Genomic DNA, 10,496 nt, shown 5'->3' on the forward strand with positions numbered 1-10,496 from the left:
TGTCTTGCCCATCAGAAGCAGGTTGGTTGGTTGGTTGGTTTCTATTGCCTTCTGGCCTCATCCCTACGTGCTCTCCTAGCTTGCCCAGATAGCATGCATGCGTTCTTCCAGAATCCCATACTTTACCTTCCCCAATTTTCAACTGAATGCTCACCTTCATTTCTTCCTCCCTCTATTCTCTAATCTGTTGAATTGACTCCTCGTGTCTGTTGTCTTGTTGCCCTTACAAGGAAATCTAACTGGAGGCCATTCAGCCCATCATGACTGCGCGAACACCATACTAATTTATCTACACAAGATCCAAGGAAGAAAGTGAAAAACAAGCTCAAATGAGCGAAGATCCTCGTCCTCTTAATGATGACGTCATGAAAACGAATATGACGTCATTGTGATGTAGCAGGTTTGCGATAAATTATCTTCGCTAATGCCCGGCTTGATTCCCGTAAACAAAATTCAAACAGCTTGCCTATTTTCGGAGATTATGGTATAGGCCATTTCCATTAGCGGCGATATTATGACGTCAACTTTTTTTCTAGGAAGAATTTCCAAAATCGGACATGGTTACTGCCTGCATGTGGGCTTTCTGCATATACATGGCAAGTTTCACGAAGATCCGATGAAAACTCTGGGTTGTGAAACAAAAAATGTCAAAAAATAGGAATGACGTCATAAAAATTGATATGACGTCATAGTGATGTATCATATGTGCGGTAATTCATCTCTGCTAATGCCCTTTCGATTCCTGCAAACAGAATTCAAAAAGCTTGTATAGTTTGAGATAATTTTTAGGCGATTTCCATTAGTGGAGATATTTTGACGTAATAACTTTTTTCCAGGAGGAATTTTCAAAATTGGAGATGGTTACCGTCTGCGCAGGGTATTTTTTACATATATATATGCCAAGTTTCAGGAAGTTTCGATGAAAACTGTAGGCTGTGAAACAAAAAAGTCCACAAGAAGAAGATGAAGAACAACAACGTGAGTAAGACAGAGATCCTCCACGAGGATCTAAAAATGTTTTTAATTGCTTACCTGTTCGTTTGACTTCAGTTGTGGGGAAGGTGTTGGAGACATTAATAAAGGACCGGATGAGGAACCATCTAAACCAATACAAACTAATTAAAGATAGTCAGCATGGGTTTACCAAAGGTAGTTCCTGTCTAACAAATCTTTTAGAGTTCTATGAAGCAGTGTCTGATTGGGTGGATGATGGAAAGGCAGTGGACATAGTATATCTCGACTTTAAGAAGGCATTTGATAAGGTACCACATCGGAGATTGTTAGCCAGAGTGAGGGCGTGTGGAATGTCTGGTCAGTTAGCTAATTGGATGGCAAACTGGCTTAGTGATAGGAAGCAAATAGTGGCTGTAAGTGGGAGGATGTCTTGCTGGGAGGATGTAAGTAGTGGGGTGTTGGGGTTGGGAAAGAACAATGAAAATAGAGATTACAGGATGTAAGGTGTAATTTTGGAGCGTGTCACACAGGAGAAGGATCTGGGGGTGGTATAGATACAGGAGGTAAGCAGGCAGCATAATGCCAGGCAGCTATAGGTAAAGCAAATCGAGTTTTAGGCTGTATCAGGAGGGGGATCAATTATAAATCAAAAGAGGTGGTGTTAACATTGTACAGAAATTTAGTGACGACCACATCTAGAATATTATGTGCAGTTCTGGTCACCACAGTTCTGGAAGGAAAGACACGGAATGGAAATAGCAGAGGATGTAAGATCAGAAAGGAGGAGAAGACAGAGAGACCACTGATCTTTTTACGGCGGGAAAGCGATAGGTCCACTGACTCAGCTTCATCGTGAGAAATTCCACTAATCATGAAGGCCTTGGTTTACACGGTGTGAAGCTGAGTAAAATGTGAGGCATGGGTACCAGCCCAGAGAAGGAGTGCAGTATTCCATCAAGCGTTCAGGTGTGCCAAGGAAGGGCTTTGTACGGTGAAGGATGCCCAGTCGGCGGCTGATTTTGGAGGCTAACATTGATTTGTGGATTTCCCCAGAAAGATCATGGCTGATAGTGAGTCCCAGGAGTTTAAATATCCTCCAGAGGATTGTTGAGAAAGTAGATGGGAGGTTTTGCCAGATGGGAATTTCAGAGAAAGTTAGTGAGTGTGGAATTTGTCAGGATTGAAAGATATTCCAAGTGTTTGACCATGTTTTGGTTTTATTAAAGTCCAAAGAGGGGGAAGAGGCTGTCGCCTGCATCTCTGAAGGATGAGGGATGTCATGGCAGAGGGTGGAGTCATCAGCAAGTAGATAAAGAGGATTTTCCAGAGATTCGGAGAGATCATTGATGAAGATCAGGAATTGGACTGCGCTCAGAACACGAGGAAATGAAAGGATTCCATTAAGAGCTACACGTTGGCTATGAGAAGAGAAGAAGTCAGGAATCCATAAGTGGAGTCGGCTATGGATGCCATAGGCAGACATTTTTTAGAGGAAGGTGGAATGACAGACCATCGAAAGCTCGAGATCTGTCAAGAGAGATGACCCTGATCTCACGTATGACATTGAGGGCCTCCACCATTGTCAGGAAAGAAGAAGCAACATGTCCAAGGTTGAGTGATCTGATCTGAATCCAAATTGGTGATCTGAGATGAGGTTGTTGGAGAGAAGCAATGATTTCATATCAACTGTGATGATGGATTCCATGACCTTGCTGATGATTGGAAGTAACCTCATAGGTCTGTAGTTAAGGGGATCCGTTTTTGCATCTTTTTTGCTCACCAGGAACGTAGTTCCAGGAAGCTTATGGGATGGCGCAGTGTCCACCAGTCAGTCTGTCCACAAATAATTTCAACTTATCCTCTGAAACTACACCACAATGTTCATCACCATGTGTGTATCAAAGTTTGTTCATGGCATTAAAAAATAATAATAAACGGGCCCAGAGGGGATCTATGGGGGTTGTCCCCCCAAAATATGTATTTGTTTTCTTCTCAGAAACTTGACATGCAATTCTGATGAAACTTGACCACAACCTTCATCACCCATGATGTACCACAGTTTGTTCACGGCATAAAAAAAGGAAAAAAAATCGTGGTCTGAGGGGGTCTACGGAGGGAGTTTATCGGGAGTTGCCCCCCAAAGAGATATTTGCTTTCTTCTCAGAAACTATACACACAATTCTGATGAAACGTGACTACAACCTCCATCACCTGTGAACTACCAAAGTTTGTTCATGATATTGGAAAAATTGGGGTGTAAAGGGGGGGGGGGTTGCCCCCAAAAATATGTATTTGATTTTTTTCTCCAAAACTACACAAATAGTTTTGATGAAACTTTACCACAGCCTTCATCACCTGAAACATACCAAAGTTTATTCACACCATTGAAAAAGTGTGGCCTAAGGGGTTTTATGGGGGAGTTGCCCCCAAAATAGGTATTTTCTCTCTTCTCAGAAACTACACAATCAATTTTGATGAAACTTGACCACAACCTTCATCACCTGTGACGTACCAAAGTTTGTTCACTGCATTAAAAATAAATAAATCCAGAGGTATTTACTGTCTTCTCCACTACATATTTTGTGGGTCATCCATGCCTCCCAGTGGGTTCCTGGTTGTCTTATCCAGCTGCTACCAGGTGAGCGCCCAGGGGTATTGCCCCTATTGTTCTGTAATGCAGTGAGGTTGGCTGATTTTGAAGCAGGTAGAAGATGACTGATGGCGAATGACAGGGTGAAATGAGTAGAGAGAGAGGATGTGCAAGAGCAGCAGAGCAGGTTTATAGGACATAAGAGCTGATGCCGTCCAGTCCAGTTGCAGAATCAAGAGTCTCGAGTTGAAAGAACTTTATCCACCCTCTTCGGTGCAAATGACACACAGAGTGTCGGAGCAGTTGATTCAGACAGGGAAGGGTGGGTACTGAGAGTGAGTGGTTGGAAACACAAGATTTGGAAGTAGACATAGAAATGAGGCATTCAGCCTTCTCACAAACAAAGTCGGCTGTGATGCCATTTGAAGAGAGGGAAGAGATGATGATGATGATGATGATGATGATGATGATGATGATGATGATGATGATGGATGATGGATGATGATGATGATCATCATCATCATCATCATCGTTTTACGGCCATTTCCATGCTTGCATGTGTAAGCCATGGTTCACTTAATGGCTGCTTTCCAAGCTTCATGATCTCTTGCGAGCCCTCTTGTTAGGCCTTTCACGGTAAGATCATCTCTCAGCAACGCATCCCATACTTTGCTCAGACGGCCTCTTGCTCTCCTTCAATTCACATTTGTATTTATACACCTCCTCACACAACTACCCGACCACAACATCCTCTCCACATGTCCAAACCATCTCAACCTACCCCTACACCTCCTAAATACTTTATACACCTAACCTATCTCTTAATTTCACATTTGACTTCCTATCCTTCAGTGTCACATCACACATCCACCTCACCATTCTCATTTCATTCCGTTCACACCTCTGTTCATCCTCCTTTTTGATCACCCATGTTTCGCTGCCATACAAAAACACGCTTCAAACGCAAGTTGCATAAAGTTTCCCTTTAATCGGAGAGAGGTCCCTTTCGATATCAGTAGGAGGTAGGAGTAACGACTCCCTGAACTTCCTCCAGCCACTTCTAATTCTTGCATTCACTGCTGCCTCCACACCACCACCTGCACTAATCATATCACCAAGGTAATAGAATTTATCTGCACATTCCAGATATATTCCCATAAACTAAACTTTCCGCTCTAACTGGAGTCACCTGCGCAAACAGCACATTGAAGTCAGGTGCCACCTGCAGTCTACCCCTGATGCCACTACACCTCTTGTACACCCAGAAGTTGCAGGATTTACACAATATTGAATTGCTACCAACACCTTTTCTCCAGACAGCACAGAGCCACCTCCCTCCTTTTTCCACACTTCCTTCTCCTGCACCACTAATTAGTACTTTCGTTTTCCCTGCATTCACTTTCAGTTCTCTGGCCTCCATACCCTCCTTCCATACTGTATATTTACCTCTTCCACACTGTCGGCTATCAGCACTAGGTCATCAGCATACAGGAGTTCTCAAGGTGAGCCTCCACTAAATTCCTATGATATAGCCTCAAGAACCATGATGAACAGGATTGAGCTCAAGACTAAACCCTGATGAACACCAACCTTCACTTCAGAATCCTCACTCTGCACTCCATTTACCCTCACAGAGGTTTTTCGGCCATCATTCATTGCCATAACTGCCCTAACGAACCAATTACCCACATTTAACTTTCTCATGGACCATTGCACCGCTTCCTGTGGCACACTATCGAACACCTTCTCCAAATCCAGAAATATAAAGTACAGTTGTTTATTCTTCCCCAGATATTTTTCCTCTAATTTCCTCACTATAAAAATTCCCTCCATTGTGCCTCTTCCTGGCATGAAACCAAAATTGCATTTCATGTATATTAACACTCTGTCTTATCAATTTATCCATGATATGACTCTCTCTACCCCTTTCATTCCATGGTCCGGCAACTTCAGACCCCTATAGTTGCTCTGATCTAGGGCATCACCCTTCCCTTTATAAATATTCACCATTGCACTCTTCAACCAATCATCTGGGATCGATGTCTCCCTTATAATTGCATTTATCAATTTAGTGATTAAATTCACTCCAATATCACCAGATGCCTTCAGCATCTCTGTGACAATAGCAGTGCTGCTCGCCGCTTTATCTTTCTTCATTTCATCGATGGCTTTCTTCCCCCATGCATTCCTTATTATATCTCAGGTGGTGGGCCCTGCCCTGGCTAAACTGCCTCCAGAATATCCCTGTTCCAAGGGAACTCCTCATTAAGCAGCCGATCATAGTAACTCCTCCAGCATTTCTCATCTCCCCATGGTCAACCAAGTACATTTCTCATATCATCCTTCACACATTGTTCTCTTATCAGATCCTTATTTTGACTGATCATTTGCTTTGCTTTCCTAAACATCTCCCCTCTACTATCTGCATTATTTATCACATCTGAAAATGATGGAAGCAAACTCCAGAAACATACTTAACAAATCACCACCAGGTTTTTGATGAGGGAAACAAGTTTGAAAGTTTAATCTTGAGGTTAGCCAGATGTAGTTTTCTGGCTCTCTTGAGAGTGAGGACACTTTTTGTGGGTTTTCTGGAATGATCTGAGATTGCTTGTTGTTTCAAGTTGTTTCAGTTGTTGTTTATTTCAAGGCAAAGTTGTTGTTCAAAGTTGTTTCAAGGCAACTGCCTCACCACAGGATTGTGTACTATGGGTGGGAAGAAAGGTGGGAAAACTGAAGACGAGATGGGATGAATCTGTGCAGAAGAGGGAGCAGGCTTCTCTGGAAGAATTCCCAGGCTGAGTTAACATCAGGGGCAGTAGACATAGGAGACCAGTCCTGAAGAGAGATGACTGCTTGCAGTCCTTGCCATTCTGCCTGAGTGAACTGCCAGACTCACTGGCGCTGAGGCAGCTTCTTGAGAATTGCCAGATAGATGTTGACTTTCACAAGCATATGATCAGATGAAGCAATAAGAGCGAGAGACATTTGCAGGGAAGTTTGTCATCAAGTTCAGAAGGGAGGATTTACCATCGGCACAAATCCAGGTCAGAAAGTTCAGATTGAGGCAGCCCCATGGGGTCACAGAGGTCCTTTGCTGAAGTGTCAATGCTGATGAGAGTGGTGTATTGTGTTAAACTCTCCAGCAGGTTCCCCTCAACTTGTTTTCATTTTTTCCCTCTCTCTCTTGATGCAATTTCTTGATATGATTTGTGTGCATTTTTATTCTTCCTAATCTCGTATTTCAGAGTATAGAAGTACTCGAAGGAAAGCTTTCTGCCACGTCCCTGCCCTTGAGGCTTGACCGAGCCCCCTCTCCCTTTTTCTGTTTGAGGGTAATAAATAGATGACCTTCAGTCGCCTGCACCAACCAATCCAAGACGACAGTTGTGACTTAGGTAGGTGACACAATTTTGACTGAATTTGCTTTTCTCCAGATGATATCGGAGCAACCGACGTTCACTCATGGTTTTGTCAAAAACTCAAAATGATATTATTTTCTTTTATAGAAGAGTTTGAAGATATATAATGTAATCTGACTTCATTGAATTGTATTTGGAAAATATCCCGAACCTCTTTTACATCAAGACAAGTGATTCACGCGATGGGTCAATGGAAGGACAGGAATTATGAGATAAAGGAATGAGAATTAGCGACAATAGCCACACGTAATCTGGTTGGTATTACCTGGATTTGTACATCTGGTAGGTATTACCTGGCAGGCTCACAGGTAAAGACCACCATTTATATTCCATTTCGGTGAATAAATGAGGACGTAACCACTCAGGGTCAATTCTGTAAACTTAAATAGGTAAACATTTACAAGGGGACCTGCACTTGCATTCCAGGGAAGACAAGAACGGTAAGCTATGATGCTTAAACAAAAGTGCTGTGGTTAAGATAATAACGGTTGATAATGTTGGGTTGTCCCACAAGGTACACATTGAGGCAAATGTACACATTCTGCTTATAAAGTACCAGGGAGGATAGTTTGTGTTCAGGCATGGGATTCAAACAGACAACCTTTCAAAGGTGTGTTTGCTACATCTGAGAAATTCCATCAGTCAGCCAGTTGTTTTTCTCGACAAAAGCGAGGCTCATGGAAGAACATTGAACTGGTGGGCAGTGGGGGAACAATCAAGCAAGAGTGAGAGAGTGAGAGAGTGAGAGAGTGAGAGAGTGAGAGAGTGAGAGAGTGAGAGAGTGAGAGAGTGTGAGAGTGTGAGAGTGTGAGAGTGTGAGAGTGTGAGAGTGTGAGAGAGTGAGAGAGTGAGAGAGTGAGAGAGTGAGAGAGTGAGAGAGTGAGAGAGTGTGAGAGTGTGAGAGTGTGAGAGTGTGAGAGAGTGAGAGAGTGAGAGAGTGAGAGAGTGAGAGAGTGAGAGAGTGAGAGAGTGAGAGAGTGTGAGAGTGTGAGAGTGTGAGAGTGTGAGAGTGTGAGAGTGTGAGAGTGTGAGAGTGAGAGAGTGAGAGAGTGAGAGAGTGAGAGAGTGTGAGAGTGTGAGAGTGTGAGAGAGTGAGAGAGTGAGAGAGTGAGAGAGTGAGAGAGAGAGAGACCTCTAATCTGTCTTGCCTGGGTTCAAATCTGACACAGTTAAAAACTGCCATCCTGGTGTTTCACAAGCAGGATGATTCATAAATGTGTGCGTTGTCCCTTGGATGTAAGCGAAACTCGCAGCCCGTCTATCGGAATTAGTTGGTAGACGTCAAAAATCCCACAGCATCCTTTGTGAAGAGTGTGTGAGTTACGGCAGATGCCATGAACAAATTCCTGCTTAACCGACAGCGGACACTGCATAAGCAGTACAACAGCTCCCTCTCATCCAATGATGCTAGTCACAACCATGTGCAGCATAGGATAGAAGGAGAGAGAGAGAGGAGGGGAGGAAACACTGAAACCAACAAATAATTGCATTCGGAAGAGTTAATTGGGGTAATAAAGATCATGGGTCAGGATGGGGAGTGATATGAGATGGTGGTGCACTACCTGCTTAAAACCCTGGAAGGGAAATTGGGAAAGAAAGTTCTTTTGAAAGGTGCTCACATAGATGGGAGAAGCGAAAACCAAAGTAGTTGAAGTGTGTGATCACTGTGGATTTTGGAAGTTGAACCAGGGGAGGGTGACTGGAAGGACACATGCATCCTGAAGAAGATGGGAATGTTAAAGGGCAGAGGAAGCAATATTGGAGGACTGGTGAAAAAAACAAAAAAACAAGAGACCACAGACCTACCTGCGATGTGAAAATCCGTGCATTACTTCAATATAATGTACAGTGAGAGCTTGATTTCCTAAGAATACTCATCTCTTATGCAGCACGTTGACACCGATATTGTACAGCTGTGTAGTTATTGCAGTGCCCCTCGTCGGCAGGAATTTATAGCAGGAATTTCAGTTTCAGAAAACAGCTCTTGTGAGGTCGAAATAGAAAATTTTATCTGCTCATGTAGGCCATAAAGTTGGCCGAACACAGGTGGCACAACGACGCTATCTATAGTGCTTTAAGTGTAAGAGCTACCTGTTTTTGGTTTTGTGCACACCTACATTTCAGATGGCATCCCATGATACAGGCTGGAAAGAAACGGTGTGGGACAAGGGAAGCAAAAAGCTCCTGGGACGTGATGCAGAAAGCTGGTGTAAGTGTTCCTTAATGTATTTTTAAAATTACTTCCCTTTGTGCTCATGATTCCAAAGGGTAAACAGACACGATCTTACCAATACTCATAGGTGACTCCTTTCAGTTGTGGGATTCGTATACCCCTGGGCACACTCACAGCTTTGTTTCAGAGCATCATGCCCCAGAGGAAGGAGTTAATGGAGTTAAATTCAAAAATTAATTCAGAAAATTTGAGGAATAATGTCTTATTTTTTGCAATCTAATCTCAAACTTTCATTTCCCTCCATTTCCCCAGTTATGATTGCAATGTTCTATTTCGCACTTTACGCGTCCTTTTCTGCTTTCTTCTCACTGACACTCTGGGTGCTTCTACAAACCACGGACGAGGCACTGCCACGATCCCGCAACCACATTCCCACCCCAGGTAATTGCAAATCTTCATGCTAAGAATTTTCATGCCAAATATATTGGTTAGAATTGTAACTGCGAAAGGTTGAGGACGTAAAACTCTTTTTTGGGTGGTAGGTGTTTTGGGATATCTTTTGAACTCGGAGTATGACGTATAACATGAGACCAAACCCATCAAGCTTTCTAGAAGGGAGGGTGGTGGGATGAACATATACATATGTATATATATATATATGTATATATTCACGAGTGGGGTGTGCTTACACATTGTGTAAGCATACGAACCGTGCTTCCCCAATGTCTCAGGTCACTCACCTACATTTGATTTTTCATTTATTTATATTTTCATTTATGGATGTTGTCCGACGATTCTGTTCATTTTTCCCGGTGTATTGGCTTCAATGTCCATCGGCACACAAAATTTCAGCTTTCTACGTCACCCGGAAGGTACCAATCTTTAATGTCAGTCAATGAGTTAGTCAGTGGTTAGAAAGAGCTTTATATATTAGAAGATATGTACCAGGGGAGACATGGACGGGTGGTAAATGAAGAACTATCCATTTTGGAAATGAAAGAAAAGGGATTCATGGAAGAGTATTGGAAAGATGATTGGGAGCAATATGAGTAAGGGAGTAGGAGGGAATGGGGATCTGTGAATCATCCAGGAAGTTGTGGGGTTCGGTGGTGGGTGACAGCGGGAGGACATTCAAAAGGTCACCACCATTCTTGCATTTGCAATAAAAATACTGTTCATTGATGGCATCTAAACATTGATGACCCTTGTTCGTATTGTAGATTTTGGCTCTGATAACGAGTTGTGTCGTTAACTGAATATTCCATCCTCAGGATTAACATTACGACCATCCTTCAACTGGGGGCTGAGTTTTGATCCAAATGACTCGCGCACATTTCTGCCATATGTTCAAGAACTC

General features: G+C 42.9%; 1 protein-coding gene across 1 annotated transcript in view; it reads left to right on the forward strand.

Moving 5' to 3' along the window:
* Nucleotides 1-3,547: 3,547 nt before the first annotated feature.
* LOC147012211 (sodium/potassium-transporting ATPase subunit beta-3-like) overlaps nt 3,548-10,496 on the forward strand; it is a 44,182-nt gene continuing 37,233 nt past the window's right edge. Inside the window, exons 1-4 of the mRNA XM_085856370.1 lie at nt 3,548-3,592; nt 9,091-9,175; nt 9,452-9,580; nt 10,411-10,496. The exon at nt 10,411-10,496 is cut by the window's right edge and continues 16 nt beyond it. Of these exons, the coding sequence (XP_085712496.1) occupies nt 3,548-3,592; nt 9,091-9,175; nt 9,452-9,580; nt 10,411-10,496 (345 nt within the window). The remainder of the gene's footprint in view (nt 3,593-9,090; nt 9,176-9,451; nt 9,581-10,410) is intronic.

Source organism: Eptatretus burgeri, chromosome 15 (genome assembly GCF_056783735.1).
Source record: "Eptatretus burgeri isolate ZD-2024b chromosome 15, Ebu_testis_v1, whole genome shotgun sequence".
Classification (NCBI taxonomy): Eukaryota; Metazoa; Chordata; class Myxini; order Myxiniformes; family Myxinidae; genus Eptatretus; species Eptatretus burgeri.